Consider the following 20,764-nt stretch of genomic DNA (forward strand, 5'->3'; position numbering starts at 1 on the left):
ACTAGAACATTGCCTAGTACAGAATAAACCCTCCAAGAACAGTGATTTTCTACTTTGGCAAATGCAAGAGAAATACTCCTGGAAAGAGCATTCATATTTACTTAAAGGTCTAAGATGATTCAATAGCAGAAGGTCATTTAATAACAATATCTGGGACCCAATCTATTTGGATTAATGACATTTCTCATATCATAAACAGCTATCTTAATGACTAAAGAGTACAATAACTGAAAAGACATTTTAGCACATAAAGTATGGTGCATACTATGCGACAAAGAAAATGGTAAGAAATGAATGAGTTTAAAAAGTATATATGTCACAAATAATTTTATGGAATATAAAGTTATGCCAATACACTGTCATTGTGCATCCCCAAACTTTGCTCATGACTTAATTTTTTCCTACTGCCATCACTTCACTTAGTTCTAATATTTTTTTTTCTTTTTCAGTTGTAACTTTTCTATATTTGTACTTTTTTTGGTTTTTATTCACATTATTAAAAAAGACATACAAATATACAAATTATGTTTCTGTAAATGCAATTTAATGTTTCAAAATTATTATTATCAAACAATACAGGTTAACAACCTTGAATTTTCACAACTTCTGAGTTTGCTGGTGAGCCCATTGTGATATCACTCTATCTGTGCACAAAGGCTAAACTTCAATTATTTAAGGGCATGATTTTTAAATAATTATTTTTAAACAAATTTTCTTCAGAAACCCACATTTCAATAATAATTCTATTATTTTGATGTTTCCCTTGCTTAAATTCCCAACTTAAAAAAAGGCGCCTAATGCACAATTTTTTTTAACAAAAATTATTTTCATTCTTTTTTCTTTAGCAATTCTATCTAACCTCCTAAAATTGGGACTACATTAACTCCATCTCCATCCAGACAAATTTCATCAATTCTGAAAAGCAATATTCCAAATCATATCAGACATACCTGAGGTAGAATTTCAAGGAACTGGTGATTGTCTTAATGTCCCAGTCACTATTATGAAAATCAACATCTCCTGGGCATTTAGGATCTATTCAAGAAGAAAAAAAAAAAGAAAAAAAGTTAATTTTTCACAAGATACTAGATTTTACCCCTTTAAGAGAAAAATAAAGTACATTAATTAAAAGATAGTTACTTTAACCAGTTTTCACAAAATGAAAATTTTACAACAAATTTGCTTTGCGGTCTCAAAAAATTCCCTTGCATTCCAGTTAAACATGCAAGGAGCTTGGAAGTCAACTCTTTGGAAAAAAAAAAATGGAACAACCTGAAAATCAACTCCTCTTAGCTCCATGAGAGAACTGAGGTCATAGGGCAAGCTGAAGAAACAGACAAGCAGACACAGAGAATCAAAATATATAGGGCAGAAGCCCAAGAGCAGAAAAGTCCTTGGGAACCAGTGCAGGGCTATGAAAACCTAATCAATAATTGGCAAATTGCTAGAGGCTCAGTGTGAACAGCCTTGAGAGTTAAAAATTTTAAGCAGGCCCAGCCCAAGGGGACTCCTAAGCTTTTGGGAGTTTTACCTACAGGAGCCTTATCAGATTCTCACAGTGAAGATCTGAGAAAAATTCCATCATGCTACTGTAATTCTGAAAAGCAGATAAGAAAATAAGTCTTTTTAAAATATGCACAGAGCATTTCATTCTTCTTAATAATGCCTACCAGCAAGAGAAGCTATTTTAGCTTATTTGACCTGGGAAAGGGGAAATTCACAACTCCAGAACTGGAATGCCTCCCTGTCTCTTCTAAGGGGGAAAATTGAAACAAAACTGAACAATATTTGTGAAGATTATAAGCCAGAAGCACAGGTTCACTAAAATACTGAGCATTCACCCCAAGGAAACCATAATTGAAAGAGATACATACACCTTCATGTTCACTGAAGCACTATTTACAATACCTAGGACATGGAAGAAACCTAGATGTCCATCGGCAGATGAATGGATAAGTAAGTTGTGGTACATATACACAAAGGACCATTACTCGACTATAAAAAGGAATGCATCTGAGTAAGTTCTAATGAGGTGTATGAACCTGGAGCCTACCATACAGAGTGAAGTAAGTCAGAAAGAAAAACACCAATACAGTATATTAATGCATATATATGGAATTTAGAAAGATGGTAATGACAACCTTACATTCAAGACAACAAAAGAGACGCAGATGTAAAGAAGAGACTTTTGGACTCTGTGGAAGAAAGTGAGGGTGGGGTGATTTGAGAGAATAGCATTGAAACATGTATATTACCATATGTAAAATACATGACCAGAACAAGTTCGATGCATGAAGCAGGGCACTCAAAGACAGTGCTCTGAGACAACCCAGAGAGATAGGGTAGGAACGGAGGTGGGAGGGGAGTTCACGGTGGGTATACCTGTGGCCGATTCATATTGATGTATGTTAAAAATAATCATGATACTGTAATTATCCTCCAATTAAAATAAATTAATTAAAAAATAAAATGAAGTGCTGAGACATGATTGTAGAATTATATAATGCTACCTATCTCCTCAAAATTTACAGACTTCCTGAATAATAACAAAGGAATGTGACTAAAAGAACTGTTCTCAGAAACATTTAAGACTCTAAGGAAGACAAAAGACAATCGATATAATAAAAAGAACAACACCATAGGTTAAGTTGAGCTTCTGACATGTACAGAAAAAGCAAACAAAAAACAGACTAAACTCTAGGCAGAAGAAAAATAAAACCTCTCACTAAAACCTGTTTGCCTCAATTCCTTTTACCCATCATGTCTGGCTTGGAACAATAATCATCAGAAAACACAAAAAGACAAGAGCAGTCCTAAGATGGTGGAGGAATAGGACAGCGAGACCATTTTATCCCAAACAAATTCATCGAAAGAACATTTGAACGCTGAGCAAATTGCACAAAACAACTTCTGAACGCTGGCAGAGGACACCCAGAAAGGAAGCCCATTGTCTTCGAAAGGAGGTACGACAAAATATAGAAGATAAGAGAGACAAAAGAGTTAGGGACCAAGAGCCATCCCAGGGAGGGAGTCATAAATAAGGAGAAGTTTCCAAACACCAGGAAACCCTCTCACCGGCTGGTCTGTGGGGAGTTTTGGAATCTTAGAGGGCAACATAACTGGGAGGAAAAATTTAAAAATAAACAAATAAAACCCACAGATTATGTGTCAAATGACAATTCCCAGTGGAGAAGTAGCCCAGACACCTGCATTGGCCACCAGCAAGCAGTGGATGAACAGGGAGGTGCGGGTTGCATTGCTTAGGGTAAGGGCCAGGACTGAATGCCCTGAGGGCAATCTGAGGGAGCTAATGTGAGATAGCAACCCAAACTGTGAGATAGCTAGAGAGAGAGAGAAAAAAGAGAGAGCGAGAGAGAGAGAACTTTCCCAGAAAAAGCCTTAACATAAGGCACTGCCAGGCCCACTCACAGAACAAAGGAATGAGCGAATCCCAGAGGAGAGCTAGCCAGCAGTGAACTGGCCTATCCCCCTCCAGAAGCAGGAAGGCAGGCGGGTGGCAGCCAGAGCTGGAAAGGGGCAAGCTCAGCCCCTGAGATGGCATCCTCCACCAAACTGCGAGGAGGCTCCCAGTGGCCAACCAAGTCTTCCTGGGATCCTGGACGGATGACATCCGCCAGGAGGGCTGCAGCCAGAGATCAGCTCCCCAGACGAGACACACGGCACAACTGAGATAGTGCACCCAGGAAACCTAGCAACTGGGACAGGGGAGGTAATAAGATGCACTGCACCTAAGGAGAGTACACTCGACAAGCACTTGGTCACCTGAGCAGCTCGGACCAGGGAAGGGCAAAAAACGAAGGCCCAATGGAGTCTGCACCTTTGTGGAGTACCCAAGAACCTGAATCTGAGTGGCTTAGAGCTGGGAAGACCATGCAACACAGGGCTTGCTTTAGACAGTTCCCCTGCAGAGCAACCTGGAGCGTAAGCAGTGTAGAATGGGAAAGCACACACACCGCGAGTGGGGGCAAACCCAGTGTGGCCGAGAAACTGTGAGCACTCCCCACACACACCAGTGATATTTGTTTGCAGTGTTCCTCCCTCCCCAAAACACGACTGAACAAGTAGGCCTAAATAAGTGACCACTTTCTACCCCTTGTGCGAGGGCAGAAATTAGACACTGAAGAGACTGGCAAACAGAAGAACCAAAATAAACACAGGGAACCACTTTGGAAGTGACAGGTGCAACAGACAAAAACCTTGTAATTAGCACCGACTACATTGGAAGGGGCATATAAATCGTGAGAAGTATAAACTGGAATGAGGAACTTTCTGAAACTGAACAGACCACACACTGCCTGCAGCAGCTCCAGAGAAACTGATAGACATAATTTTCCTATTATCATTTAAATTTTTTTTATTTTCCTTTATTTTTAAGTCCTCTATTACTCCATTAATTTTCATTTTATAGCCTACTATTAGATTATAATAGTAGGTTTTGTGCAAAACAAGACCCTATTTTAAAACCAAATTTCATATACATATATATATATATCATATATATATATATAAAAATACTCATTTATTCTAGGGCAAACTCAAAAGGGTTTTTGTGTTTCCTTTTTAGCAAATCCTAGCACATTATTAACAAAAAAAAAAAAGAAAATCTATACATTTGCCATGATACACTTGAAAGTGAAACAAATAAGATATAAATATAGATATGGATGTAACATGAAAAAGCCCCCAAATGTAACTTCACTTATATAGTTTTTATAATCTTTGTGATTTCCTTTTGTTTTGTTTTTAATGTTGAATTTTCGACAGACTAACCTCTACTCTACATTTTTATCTTTGCTTTTTGGAATTTGTTATCAATTGTGTACCTTGAAGCAGGGTAAAGGCTAATGAGCTTGCCAAGAAAAGGAACTGGTCATAGCAAACACCCTCTTTCAACAAAACAAGAGAAAACCCTACACATGGACATCACCAGATGGTCAACACCGAAATCACATTGATAACATTCTCTGCAGCCAAAGACGGAGAAGCTCTACACAGTCAGCAAAAACAAGACCGGGAGCTGACTGTGGCTCAAATCATGAACTCCTTATTGCCAAATTCAGACTTAAATTGAAGACAGTAGGGAAAACCACTAGACCATTCCGGTATGACCTAAATCAAATCCCTTATGATTATACAGTGGAAGTGAGAAATAGATTTAAGGGACTAGATCTGATAGATAGAGTGCCTGAAGAACTCTGGACGGAGGTTTGTGACACTGTACAGGAGACAGGGATCAAGACCATACCCATGGAAAAGAAATCCAAAAAAGCAAAATAGATGTCTGGGGAGGGCTTACAAATAGCTGTGAAAAGAAGACAAGTGAAAACCAAAGGAGAAAAGGACATATATAACCATCTGAATGCAGAGTTCCAAAGAATAGCAAGGAGAGATAAGAAAGCCTTCCTCAGGGATCAATGCAAAGAAATAGAAGAAAACACAGAATAGGAAAGAATAGAGATCTCTTCAAGAAAATTAGAGATACCACGGGAAAATTTCATGTAAAGATGGGCTCGATAAAGGACAGAAATGGTATGGACCTAACAGAAGCAGAAGATATTAAGAAGAGGAGGCAAGAATACACAGAAAAATTGTACAAAAAACATCGTTACGACCAAGATAATAAAGATGGTGTGATCACTCACCTAGGGACAGACATCTTGAAATATGAAGTCAAGTGGGCCTTCAGTTCAGTTCAGTTCGGTCGCTCAGTCGTGTGTGACTCTTTGCGACCTCATGAATCACAGCATGCCAGGCCTCCCTGTCCATCAGCAACTGCCAGAGTTCACTCAAACTCATGTCCACAGAGTTGGTGAGGCCATCCAGCCACCTCAATCTCTGTCGTCCCCTTCTCCTCCCGCCCCTAATCCCTCCCAGCATCAGAGTCTTTTCCAGTGAGTGAACTCATCGCATGAGGTGGCCAAAGTATTGGAGTTTCAGCTTTAGCATCAGTACTTCCAATGAACATCCAGGATTGATCTCCTTTAGAATGGACTGGTTGGATCTCCTTGCAGTCCAAGGGACTCTCAAGAGTCCTCTCCTTAGAAAGCATCAATAAGATCAAAGCTAGTGGAGGTGATGGAATTCCAGTTGAACTATTTCAAATTCTGAAAGATGATGCTGTGAAAGTGCTGCACTCAATATGCCAGCAAATTTGGAAAACTCAGTAGTGGCCACAGCACTGGAAAAGGTCAGTTTTCATTCCAGTCACTAAGGAAGGCAATGCCAAAGAATGCTCAAACTACCGCACAATTGTACTCATCTCACACGCTAGTAAAGTCATGCTCAAAATTCTCCAAGCCAGGCTTCAGCAATACATGAACCATGAAATTTCAGATGACCAAGCTGCTTTTAGAAAAGGGAGAGGAACCAGAGATCAAATTGCCAACATCCGCTGGATCATGGAGAAAGCAAGAGAGTTCCAGAAAAACATCTATTTCTGCTTCATTGACTATGCCAAAGCCTTTGACTGGTGGATCACAAAAAACTGTGGAAAATTCTGAAAGAGATGGGAATACCAGACCACCTGACCTGCCTATTGAGAAACCTGTATGTAGGTCAGGAAGGAACAGTTAGCACTGGACATGGAATAACAGACTGGTTCCAAAGAGGAAAAGGAGTACGGCAAGGCTGTATATCATCACCCTGCTTATTTAACTTATATGCAGAGTACATTGTGAGGAACGCTGGGCTGGAAGAAGCACAAGCTGGAATCAAGATTGCCAGGAGAAATATCAATAACCTCAGATATGCAGATGACACCACCCACATGGCAGAAAGTGAAGAGGAATCCAAAAGCCTCTTGATGAAAGTGAAAGAGGAGAGTGAAAAGGTTGGCTTGAAGCTCAACATTCAGAAAACAAAGATCATGGCATCTGGTCCCATCACTTCATGGGAAATAGATGGGGAATCAGTGGAAACAGTGTCAGACTTTATTTTGGGGGGGCTCCAAAATCACTGCAGATGCTGATTACAGACATGAAATTAAAAGACACTTACTCATTGGAAGGAAAGTTATGATCAACCTAGATAGCATATTAAAAAGCAGAAACATTACTTTGCCAATAAAGGTCCATCTAGTCAAAGTTATGGTTTTTCTCGTGGTCAAGTATGGATGTGAGAGTTGGACTGTGAAGAAATCTGATCGCCGAAGAATTGATGCTTTTGAACTGTGGTGCTGGAGAAGACTCTTGAGAGTCCCTTGGACTGCAAGGAGATCCAACCAGTCCATTCTAAAGGAGATCAGTCCTGGGTGTTCTTGGAAGAACTGATGCTAAACCTGAAACCCCAATACTTTGACCCCTTCATGCGACGAGTTTACACACTGGAAAAGACTCTGATGCTGGGAGGGATTGGGGGCAGGAGGAGACAGGGATGACAGAGAATGTTATGGCTGGATGGCATCACCAACTCGATGGACTTGAGTTTGAGTGAACTCTGGGAGTTGGTGATGGACAGGGAGGCCTGGAGTGCTGTGATTCATGGGGTCGTGGAGAGTCGGACACGACTGAGTGACTTAACTGAACTGAACTGAGAAAACTTCAAAAATGAGGATTCTGTATTCCTTAATTCTTTGGTGCCACATCTGTTGAAATTATATTGTTTTTTATTAAATTAGAAAGGATACGAGTAACATTTTATTAGTGACCGATTCCTTCTTCCCTCTCACTTGCCCTCTTGAGTGCAATCTAGAAAGATGTACTTTTCCATTAACGGCTCCCATGCTAGAACTGAGGAAAAACAGAAAAATAAATTGCTCCCAGAGCAACTATTAAGCTTGGCAACAATTAAGTCCAGATTTTTATAGGCCACTCCACAGGGTCCTCATTCTGAATGCATCTATCTTGCATAGTTTAAAATACTAAGGGCTCTTGGCCATATTTTAAGGACAGATACAGAAAAAATCATGAGATTGCTGAACATGCCTACATGGGTAACTAGGAATGAAGATGTCTAATTTGCCGGTATGTGACTGAAAACCTCAACTCTCCACGAATGTATACTATGGAATGCTAAGTGGAATACATCAAAACACTTGATCTTAACATCACAAGGTTGAGAGAGAGGTTGTATGAGCCATATTGTTTAGCTCTGATTTTAAAGGTATATGTACTTACGGGTGCATATACATGCACATTTCAAGGAAGAGGAGGATAGAAATAAAGAAACAGTTAATATACAAGAAATCCACAAGGAGACTAAATCTTGTTTACAAAATACGTCTGAAAAACATAAAAACTGAACGATGTGAGGCTACATCTGGGTTGTCACATAGGGCCACACAGACTGTGCAATGTACACTCAACCAGATGAACATCATTCACAATGCCCAGACATAAATGGTGATCCCTGGAGTTTGGTAATATGGAAATTCTGACTATCCCATATCAGATGATAGAGAAATAAAAATATAACAGGCTAATAGTTAATAAGCATTAACACCTATCATGTGCCAAGGCACTATTCTAAATGCAGTACACATATTTAACTTTGTTATTCCTCACAAAACATTATGAATTAGGTGCTATTACAATTCCCAGTATATAGATGAGAAAAAGTGCAATGAGAGGTGGAATTACTTGTCTAAGATTATACAGCAACTAAGCTATGGCACTTGGATGCAAACTTAGGCAACTTGGTTACAGAGTCCATCCAGTTAATCAAAATGCTATAAACAAAACAAAATAAAACAAAAACAGGCAATTTGCCTGACTTATCTATAATATTAAAACTGCATGTCTATATGTACATCTATAGGATGTATAGATACATCCTATAAATTATGAATCATAAATAGAACCTACCACACTGATCAAATGTCTAAATCAAAGTAGAAGCTTATAGAACACATGTTGTATTTGGTGACAGACAGACTGTACCTGGTGATGAAATTAGAAAAGTGTGGAATATTCTACAGGATAAACAATCCAGTTTATTTACACAAATAAATTGAAAGAAAAAACAGCCAGGTGTGGCAGCCCACTCTAGTGTTCTTGTCTGGGGAATACCATGATTGACAGGGCAGGGGTGGGGGTGGAGGCCTGGGGGCTGCAGTCCATGGGGTCACGGGGTGTTGGGCACGTCTGAGGTGACTTAGCACTCATGAACGGGGAAATATATCCAGTTATCTTGTAATATGTAATGGAAATTAATCTGAAATATATATATATGAAAGTGAAGTCACTGAGTCATGTCCAACTCTTTGCGACCCCATGGACTGTAGCCTTCCAAGCTCCTCTGTTCATGGGATTTTCCAGGCAAGAATACCGGAGTGGGTTTCCATGTCCTTCTCCAGGGGATCTTCCTGACCCAGGGATCTAATCCAGGTCTCCCGCATTGCAGGCAGACCCTTTACACTTTGATCTACCAGGGAATCTCAGCTCAGCTGGTAAAGAATTCGCTTGCAATTCAGGTGACCTGTGTTTGATCAATGGGGTGGGAAGATCCCCTGGAGGATGGCATAGCAACCCACTTGAGTACTCTTGCCTGGAGAATCTCCATGGACAGAGGAGACTAGTGGGCTACAGTCCACAGGCTCTCAATGAGTCAGACACAATTGAGAGACTAAGTACATCAACTGAATCACTTTGCTGTCCATCTAAAACTAAAATAACATTGTAAATCAACTATACTTCAATAATTTTTTTAACTTTTGTTTTTTTGCGTTTTTTTTTTCTTTTTTCTTAATGGAGGCTAATTACTTTACAATATTATATTGGTTGGTTTTCCCATACATTGACATGAAGCCACCCCGGGTGTACATGTGTTCCCCTTCTTGACCCCGCTCCCACCTCCCTCCTCCCCTTATCTTCCCTCTGGGTCATCACCGTGCACCAGCCCCCAGCATCCTGTATGATGCATCAAACCTGTACTGCAGATTCGTTTCACATATGATAATATATATGTTTCAATGCCATTCTGCCAAATCATCCCACCCTCGCCCTCTACCAGAGTCCCAAAGACTGTTCTATACATCTGTGTCTTTTTTGCTTTCCCACATATAGGGTTATCATTACCATCTTTCTAAATTCCATATATATGCATTAGTATACTGTATTGGTGTTTTTCTTTCTGGCTTACTCCACTCTGTATAATTGGCTCCAGTTTCATCCACCTCATTAGATCTGATTCAAATGTATTCTTTTTAATGGCTGAGTAATACTCCATTGTGTATATGTACCAAAGCTTTCTTGTCCATTCGTCTGCAGATGTATATCTAGGTTACTTCCATGACCTGGCTATTATAAACAGTGCTGCGATGAATATTGGAGTACATGTGTCTCTTTCAATTCTGGTTTCCTCGGTGTGTATGCCCAGGAGTGGGATTGCTGGGTCATATGGGAGTTCTATTTCCAGTTTTTTAAGGACTCTCCACACTGTTTTCCATAGTGGCTATACTAGTTTTCATTGCCACCAACAGTGTAAGAGGGTTCCCATTTTTCCACACCCTCTTCAGCATTTATCGCATGTAGACTTTTGGATAGCAGCCATTTTGAATGGTGTGAAATGGTATCTCATTATGGTTTTCATTTGCATTTCTCTGATTATGAGGGATGTTGAGCATCTTTTCATGTTTTTGTGAGCCATCTGTATGTTTTCCTTAGCGAAATGTCTGTTTAGTTCTTTGACCCATTTTCTGATTGGGTCGTTTATTTTTCTGGAACTGAGCTGCAGGAGCTGCTTGTATATTTTGGAGATTAAGTCTTTGTCAGTTGTTTCCTTTGCTACTATTTTCTCCCACTCGGAAGGCTGTCTTTTCACCTTGCTTATAGTTTCCTTTATTGTGCAGAAGCTTTTAATTTTAATTAGGTCTCATTTGTTTAGTTTTGCTTTTATTTCCAATATTCTGGGAGGTGGGTCATGGAGGATCCGCTGTGATTTACGTTGGACAGTGTTTTGCCTATGTTCTCCTCTAGGAGTTTTATAGTTTCTGGTCTTCCATTTAGATCTTTAATCCATTTTGAGTTTATTTTTATGTATGGTGTTAGGAAGTGATCTAGTTTCATTCTTTTACCTGTGGTTGACCAGTTTTCCCAGCACCAATTGTTAAAGAGACAGTCTTTTCTCCATTGAAAATTCTTGCCTCCTTTGTCAAAGATAAGATGTCCATAGGTGCGTGGATTTATCTCTGGGCTTTCTATTTTGTTCCATTGATCTATATTTCTGTCTTTATGCCAGTACCATACTGTCCTGATGACTGTGGCTTTGTAGTAGAGCCTGAAGTCCGGCAGGTTGATTTCCCCAGTTCCATTCTTCTTCCTCAAGATTGCTTTGGCTATTCGAGATTTTTTGTATTTCCATACAAATTGTGAGATTATTTGTTATAGCTCTCTGAAAAATATCGTTGGTAGCTTGATAGAGATTGCATTGAATCTATAAATGACTTTGGGTAGTATACTCATTTTCACAATATTTATTCTTCCAATCCACAAACACAGTATATTTCTCCATGTATTAGTGTCATCTTTGATTACTTTCACCACTGTTTTATAGTTTTCCATGTACACGTCTTTTCTTTCTTTAGGTAGATATATTCCTAAGTATTTTATTCTTTTCGTTGCAACAGTGAATGTAATAGCTTCCTTAATTTCTCTTTCTATTTTCTCATTATTAGTGTATACGAATGCAAGGGATTTCTCTGTGTTGACTATATATCCTGCAACTTTACTGTATTCATTGATTAGCTCTAATAGTTTTCCTGTAGAGTTTTTAGAGTTTTCTGTGTAGAGGATCATGTCATCAGTGAACAGTGAAAAATTTACTTCTTCTTTTCCAATTTGGATTCCTTTTATGTCTTTTTCTGCTCTGATTGCTGTGGCCAGAACTTCCAGAACTATATTGAATAGTAGTGCTGAGAGTGGGAACCCTTGTCTTTTTCCTGACTTTAGGGAAAATTCTTTCAGTTTTTCACCATTGAGGATAATGTTTGCTGTGGGTTTGTCATATATAGCTTTTATTATATTGAGGTATGTCCCTTCTATTCCCACATTCTGGAGGGATTTCATCATAAATGGATGTTGAATTTTGTCGAAGGCTTTCTCTGCATCTACTGAGATAATCGTATGATTTTAATTTTTCCGTTTGTTAATGTGGTGTGTTACATTGATTGATTTGCGGATATTGAAGAATCCTAGCACTCCTGGGATAAAGCCCACTTGGTCTTGATGTATGATCTTCTTAATGTGTTGTTGGATTCTGATTGCTAGATTGTTGTTAAGGATTTTTGCATCTACGTTCATCAGTGATATTGGCCTGTAGTTTTCTTTTTTTGTGGGATCTTTACCAGGATTTGGGATTGGGGTGATGGTGGCCTCATAGAATGAGTTTGGAAGTTTCCCTTCCTCAGCAATTTTCTGGAAGAGTTTGAGTAGAATAGGTGTTAGCTCTTCTCTAAAGTTTTGGTAGACTTCAGCTGTCAAGCTGTCTGGACCTGGGCTTCTGTTTGCTGGAAGATTTCTGATTACAGCTTCTATTTCTGTGCTTCTGATGGGTCTGTTAAGATTTTCTATTTCTTCCCGGTTCGGTTTCGGAAAGTGGTACTTTTCTAAGAATTTGTCCATTTCTTCCAAGTTGTCCATTTTACTGCCATATAATTGCTGATAGTATTCTCTCAGATTGACTATATTCTTTACAGCCAAATTGGAGAAGCTCTACACAGTTATCAAAAAGAAGACGAGGAGCTGACTGTGGCTCAGATCATGAACACCTTATTGTGAAATTCAGACTTAAATTGAAGAAAGTAGGGAAAACCACTAGACCATTCAGATATGACCTAAATCAAATCCCTTATAATTATACAGTGGAATTAAGAAATAGATTTAAGGGACTAGATCTGATAGATAGAGTGTCTAATGACCTCTGGACGGAGGTTCGTGACATTGTACAGGAGGTAGGGACCAAGACCATCCCCATGGAAAAGAAATGCAAAAAAGCAAAATGGCTGCCTGAGGAGGCCTTAGAAATAGCTGTGAAAAGAAGAGAAGAGAAAAACAAAGGAGAAAAGGAAAGATATAAGCATCTGAATGCAGAGTTCCAAAGAATAGCAAGGAGAGATAAGAAAGCCTTCCTCAGTGATCAAGGCAAAGAAATAGAGGAAAACAACAGAATAGGAAAAACAAGAGATATTTTCAAGAAAATTAGAGATATCAAGGGAACATTTCATGCAAAGATGGGCTAAATAAAGGACAGAAATGGTTTGGACCTAACAGAAGCAGAAGATATTAAGAGGTGGCAAGAATACACAGAAAAACTGTACAAAAAAAGATCTTCACCACGAAGATAATCACGATGGTGTTATCACTCACCTGGAACCAGACATCTTGAAATGTGAAGTCAAGTGGACCTTAGAGAGCATCACTACGAACAAAGCTAGTGGAGGTGATGGAATTCCAGTTGAGCTATTTCAAATCCTGAAAGATGATGCTGTGGAAGTGCTTCACTCAATATGCCAGCAAATTTGGAAAACTCAGCAGTGGCCACAGGACTGGAAAAGGTCAGTCTTCATTCCAATCCCAAAGAAAGGCAATGCCAAAGAATGCTCAAACTACCGCACAATTGCACTCATCTCACACGCTAGTAAAGTCATGCTCAAAATTCTCCAAGCCAGGCTTGAGCAATATGTGAACCGTGAACTCCCAGAAGTCCAAGCAGGTTTTAGAAAAGGCAGAGGCACCAGAGATCAAACTGCCAACATCCGCTGGATCATGGAGAAAGCAAGAGAGTTCCAGAAAAACATCTATTTCTGCTTCATTGACTATGCCAAAGCCTTTGACTGTGTGGATCACAATAAACTGTGGAACATTCTGAAAGTGATGGGAATCCCAGACCACCTGACCTGCCTCTTGAGAAACCTGTATGCAGGTCAGGAAGCAACAGTTAGAACTGGACATGGAACAACAGACTGGTTCCAAATAGGAAAAGGAGTACGTCAAGGTTGTATATTGTCACCCTGCTTATTTAACTTATATGCAGAGTACATCATGAGGAACGCTGGGCTGGAAGAAGCACAAGCTGGAATCAAGATTGCTGGGAGAAATATCAAAAACCTCAGATATGCAGATGACACCACCCTTATGGCAGAAAGTGAAGAGGAACTCAAAAGCCTCTTGATGAAAGTGAAAGAGGAGAGTGAAAAGGTTGGTTTGAACCTCAACATTCAGAAAACGAAGATCATGGCATCTGGTCCCATCACTTCATGGGAAATAGATGGGGAAACAGTGGAAACAGTGTCAGACGTTATTTTTGGGGGCTCCAAAATCACTGCAGATGCTGATTGCATCCATGAAATTTAAAGACGTTTACTACTTGGAAGGAAAGTTATGACCAACCTATATAGCATATTAAAAAGCAGAGACATTACTTTGCCAACCAAGGTCCGTCTAGTCAAGGCTATGGTTTTTCCAGTGGTCATGTATGGATGTGAGAGTTGGACTGTGAAGAAAGCTGATCGCCGAAGAATTGCTGCTTTTGAACTGTGGTGCTGGAGAAGACTCTTGAGAGTCCCTTGGACTGCAAGGAGCTCCAACCAGTCCATTCTAAAGGAGGTCAATCCTGGGTGTTCATTGGAAGGACTGATTCTAAAGCTGAAACTCCAATACTTTGGCCACCTCATGCGATGAGTTGACACACTGGAAAAGAGTCTGATGCTAGGAGGGATTTGGGGTGGTAGGAGACAAGGACGACCGAGAATGAGATGGGTGAATGGCATCACCGACTTGATGGACATGAGTTTGAGTGAACTCCAGGAGTTGGTGATGGACAGAGAGATCTGGCCTGCTGTGATTCATGGGGTCACAAAGAGTCGGACACGACTGAGCCACTGAACTGAACTGAATGATCCTATGTATTTCTGTGTTGTCAGTTGTGATCTCTCCATTTTCATTTCTAATTTTATTGATTTCGTTCTTCTCCCTTTGATTCTTGATGAGTCTGGCTAGTGGTTTGTCAATTTTATTTACCCTTTCAAAGAACCAGCTTTTCGCTCTGTTGACTTTTTCTATGGTCTCTTTTGTTTCTGTTGCATTTCTTTCTGCCCTAATTTTTAAGATTTCTTTCCTTCTACTAACCCTGGGGATCCTTTATTTCTTCCCAATAATTTTTTTTAAAAGAAAAAAATAATAGTTCTGCAGGTACAGGAGAAAGTTTGTGATGATATAACTGAAACAAGGCTAACTACTTGTTGACACATGCTGAAGCAAGGTGCTGTGTAGAGAGGTTCAAAATATGTTCAAAATATGTCAGTTATATCTCAGCATAAGAGTTTAAAAAGAAAAAAACCTCATCATGGGAAGGCACACATCAAGAGAGTGCATATTGGGTACTTGCTGTATCAGGGGAAAGTGGTTATACATAAAGAAAGCATAGAAGACTAAGAAAACAGGTAGGGCACCGAGGTATATCTATACAGACACCGACAGCTTGAGAATAATTTAAGTCATAGCTCCCCTGTAGGGCAGAGCAAGTACTAGCTGACACATTCTCTGGGCAATGCTCCTTGGAACTATTTAAAATTATTACTATGAGTAAAGAGAAAAATCAAACCCTGAGGAAATTCTATTTGGACTTGTTATAGTTCCTTTGAAACAGACTGGATCTGCACATTAGGAAGAAAACCTTAGAGAGATAACTGATGATTCCATGAAAGAGATAAATCAACTTGAAGTGGTCAAGTCAAACTGTTGCCATATCTTTACAGGTTCATTAGACACAAGTCGAAAATGATCACCCAGAATAGTTTCTTCCTTGTGAAAGATGGAAAGATTGAGGAATCTATGTACTGCTGGAACTGGTGAATGAACTGGCCTGTTATCAGACAAATTCTAATCAATAACACTATCTTAAGAGTCTATAATACAAACAGCAAAAACTATTTCTGATTTTGCTCTTCTTCCTATCCTTACCACCATGCTTGGCTCATAGCAAATATTCAGTGAACATTAAACTGGCAGACTCAAGAAAGACGTATATAACAGGGAAGACTCAGGCCAGAGTGAAGGCTATTTGTCATTCTGATTTAACAGGCCAGCATGAAGCAATGTGGTGGTGTCAGGGAAGAAAAGAGAAATTACATGCAAGCAAAATTTGTGTGCGTAAGTTACCAGTGTAAATTTGTGTATTTTTTTTAAAAAATCACTGCTACTTCAAATCTAACATGGCTTTAATTGTAATTTCCACCTTCATCTTTATACTACTGAAAAGAAAAAAACTCTGCCAATTATACTGCTACATATGAAAAATTATGAGACTGAATTCAAATTTAACAGAAGTTAAAATATGAAAAAAGTGTAATTCCTAGAATCAATGAAATATGAGGTTTATAGTTGTTTGGAATGGTTCATTCACACTGGGAATATAGTATTTCACAAAAAGGGTCAGAAGTCTGAGATTTCTGGACAAGAAAGTCCCTAGAAGAAACCAAAAGAACATTCTGGCCAGGAAAGGAAAAGCCAAAAATGGGAGAGAAAATGAAGTTGGTGACAATTTTATAGCAGAAAATGTGATGTTGCTCAGAAAAATGGAATTAGAGAGGCAAGCACAGAAGACTTAAAAATGAGAGAGTTGTCTGGACAGTTGCCAGACAGAGTCTGGACAGTCCTGGGGATGATGCCCACGACTAAGCCCCTGGAAAACAGGCCCTGGGGTTCTGATATTGTCCCCTTCTCCTAATTCTCCTCCATGGTCTTTCAAATGTTGGTTAAGCATCTATTTAGCTGACTGAAGTCTAAGAGTGCCTAGTCCATGTTTTGATGGTGCTGACACAGGACTTATAACACAAACAGCAATCTTCCAGGCCATGAATACTCTGGGAAATTCCTGCAAAAGCACACTGAGTTTTATAAAGGTGTTTAGATGTTAGACAAATGAAAATGAGAAAGGATTATTCAAAGTCTTAAAGAACATATAGTGTAGTGTAGGAGTCATATATGAAAATAAAGCATTATAATAAAATGAGATAGGGACAAGTATGCAATTAATAGTTAAAAGGAATGAAACGTTTTCCCAATTGGCTTTAATTTGGGGGTGGATGAATATCTATTGGTAAATGGCATCATTATTTTAGAGATTTATGAAATGAAATTTTGAGATAAATTATCCATACTTTACTTGCTAATCTGTGGTGAAAAATATAAAAAAGGAGAACAATTAGGGAGTAGTGAAATTAGGTAAATGTCTGAGTGAAAGTCACTCAGTCGTATCTGACTGTTTGTGATCCCATGGACCTAGCCTGCCAGGCTCCTCTATCTGTAGAGTTCTCCAGGACAGAATACTGGAGTCAATAGCCTTTCCCTTCTCCAGAGTATCTTTCAACCCAGGGATAGAACCCAGGTCTCCTATCTTGCAGTGGATTCTTTCCTGTTTGAGCCGCCAGGAAATAGGACTCATCAAAGTTTTACTTTATACATTGCCCTAGTCTCTTTTATGTTTGACTTTACCTCTGCAAAGTTAAGAAAAGTGACTAGGAATTATTTATAACAGTATTGGGAATATTTGAGATGTAATGTATGTGTGAAAGTTTTGCTAGGAGGGAGTATGGCCAGCACTTGAATTGTGGCTATGCTTCTTTTTCTTTAATGGAAATCTACTATCAGATTCACTCCATAAAAATTAAATTATCAAATGGAAATCATACATTCAATTTCAAAAACTTAGATGAAAAGTTAGCCACTGTTCTTGCTACATATTCTCCTGCAAGGATCATTCTGTCTTGTCTGATTTCAGTTGCTTAGTTTCCCCATATTAGTCAACTGATATGGTTTGTGGCCTGTTATCTTCTATACTAAGTGTCATATAGAACAAGTCTTCTCCATAAGTTCCTTTATCTTGGATTCAAATGTGAAAACCTCTTCTTTTCCTAAGGAATACTGGGCTATCAGTGAAAATTCTGGAAGCCCCAAAAGTACCTACAGAAATCAAGATATGCTAATACTTTTTTTTTTTTAACAGTTTTCATGTATTTTATTCAACCTTTTTTTTTTTTATTTTACAATATTATATTGGTTGGTTTTGCCATACATTGACATGAATCTGCCCCGGGTGTACATGAGTTCCCCTTCCTGAACCCCCCTCCCACCTCCCTCCTTACTTTTTGGAATCACACCCTATATCTGGAACATAACAAGACTGCTCAGTGCTGGGCTTCAGTGGAAACTTTCTAAAAATCATGCTATATGTATAGCAGTGTACTAAATATAAAACCAACAAGCTGCATTCTGAGATAGAACGTAGGAAAAGGAATCTTCACATTAGTTAAAGAGAGAAGCTGATTAAAGGAAGTTTGAAGTTATGATTAGTGGTAAAGGCATAGAGTTGAAATTATCAAGGGGAAGAAAAAGGAAAACGCCTTAAGTGACAACAAAACAAAATTTGATTTCATCTTTGGGAAACTGGGGCTTGGTAATGACAAGGGCCCATCTGCAGTTGAGATCGTGAGGCCAAGTGAGGAGATAGTGAATACTCAAAAGGTCAGCAGACATACCATTTCTGGGATCATACTGACAGCATCTAAATGGGATAATTGGTATAGTCCAAATGAAGGTATACCTATATCTTCTGTTACTGGAGGCTGACAGATAATCACCACTTCTGAAATTTTAAAACATGGGGAAAAGTACCTGGATAGATTAATAATCTAACAAACCAATCAATGATATTTAATATTCATTTACCTTACAAACATTTTTATGTGTTATGAGCTTCTATCTTCTCCCTTTCACTGATAGGCAGTAAGCCAAAATAGGCTTCCTATATTAAGCTAATCACTTAGGGAAATTCATATATAATTATATTCATATTGTGTCCAGAAAGAAGTTAACATAACAGGCCTGAGACTGCTATCCTTAGAAAGGCCTCCTCTCAAGGTATGTCCTTGGTTGGTGTCTGGGCACTTCAAATTTTGGAAGTGTTTCCATCATTTCCAGAACTGATAAAGAGTGGCTCATTGTGCCTAGACTGGCTATACAAACACCATGGCTTATGCTGAACATCTGCTTTCCACTGGCAGTCTAGAATTCTGGTACATGCTGGGATGAAGCTGTCTTCATGACCAGCTACCAATAAAAACCTAATGAGCTCCTGTGGTAGACAATACTTCACATGTATTGTCATAAATCAATGCTGGAGGAATCAAGTGGACACTGTGTCACTCCACTGGAAGAGAACTCTTGGAAACTTGTCCAAGTTTCCTATAGATATTACCCCATGTGCCTTTACCCTTTGATAATTTTCCTTTATATCATTTGACTATAAAAAATCATAGCTATGAATATGACTATACGCTGAATTCTGACTCCTTTTAGCAAATAACCAAACTGGGGGTACTTGTTGAGATACATATAGGTAGTACATTTTCAGGACTAGTTTAATAAGAGATAAAATTTCCTTTTCAGTCTTTAATAATTCAAATGACACTGACTAGTTGCACTGTACCATAAAGGGTGGCAAGTGTAGAGAGTAATGTACTAAAATGCCATGGAAATGATAACATCACAGATATTAAGTATAAAAAATAATTGGCATAGTTACAAAGTCAAATTTCAGTTAAGAAACCACAAGGTGGCATTTGCATGTTTAGATTTATAAAACATATCAAACACATGAAATTGAATGAAGCAACACACAGCACATTATATACAATCTGATATATACACACATATGAATAAGAAGATAGCAGGAAATAAAGCAAAATCTCTGCCCTAATAGAGCTCAATATATTTATCACTTCATGATTCTTAACGGTTTCAAGGCCAACAAAAAAGCTACCCAGCCTTGATATTGGACCAAGAAAAACAAAGGTTATAGAACATCATATTGTTAAAAAGGCACAATGCTTTCCAAATTTTCTAGGATAGTGCTGGGATGTCTATAGGCAAGTCTGAGAAAAGGCTTCCATGATGATGAGAGGTGGTTAATTGGATTTTGAAATAATTAGTTCTAACTGGAACAAGTTGAGTCTAAGAATCCAAAAAATGATAGAGGAAATGGAAAGCTAGAGAATAAAATGATAAAAAGGTAACTATGACATATATGTTGTCAAGAACTTATGTAATGGTTTTGCAAAGAAAGAGAAAGGTTATATTGATGAAAAGTAGCTAACATCCTGGTTAATATCCAGATCACCAGTCAATGACTGTTAACACATTAAAACCTCCAGATACATATGGAATAGATTCCAACCTGTTAACATAAAGACTCATTACTTTCCATGATGTTGGTATCCTTTAGAATGCTCGGATGCATAAACAGCAGAGGTGGCAAAGTGATGGATCTGAGTCAAATTCAGCCTGAAAATATGTTTTGATTGACTTTGTCACTGTAGTTTTTACTGTAAAATATTTCAAACATGAAGATACAAAGAAAAAATAAAGCAAATACTCATATACTAATCATATTTTAAGATGATGCCATATTTCCATCAGACAGCTTTTATAAAGAAATTAAATTTACTCACTCTACTAAATAATAGCTATCATAAATACAGTGTTCATCATCTCCGTGCACAGGTGCACACACACAAATGTAGGTATGCACACACTCACACACACATATACATAAACATATACTTTGCAGGTATTTAAACTTTTCCAAATGGTAATACAATGTATGAATCTTTCTAGTAAATTACATGTCTGATACTTATACATTCTGATATATTCTGCTTTAGTTTAAGGGTCAGCAAATTATTATCATTGGGCCAAAAACAGTCTACTGCCCCTTTTTGTAAATAAAGCTTTATTGGAATATAGCCACT

General features: G+C 38.5%; 1 protein-coding gene across 7 annotated transcripts in view; it reads right to left on the reverse strand.

Moving 5' to 3' along the window:
- OPHN1 (oligophrenin 1) overlaps positions 1 to 20,764 on the reverse strand; it is a 534,987-nt gene that overhangs the window by 163,153 nt on the left and 351,070 nt on the right. For all 7 annotated transcript variants that reach the window (XM_088833841.1, XM_088833840.1, XM_088833845.1 and 4 more), the window contains one exon: positions 951 to 1,035. In XM_088833841.1, the coding sequence (XP_088689967.1) occupies positions 951 to 1,035 (85 nt within the window). The remainder of the gene's footprint in view (positions 1 to 950; positions 1,036 to 20,764) is intronic.

The sequence above is a fragment of the Moschus berezovskii genome, chromosome X (assembly GCF_049115385.1).
Source record: "Moschus berezovskii isolate FMDL1 chromosome X, NW_MosBer_1.0, whole genome shotgun sequence".
NCBI classification, from domain to species: Eukaryota; Metazoa; Chordata; class Mammalia; order Artiodactyla; family Moschidae; genus Moschus; species Moschus berezovskii.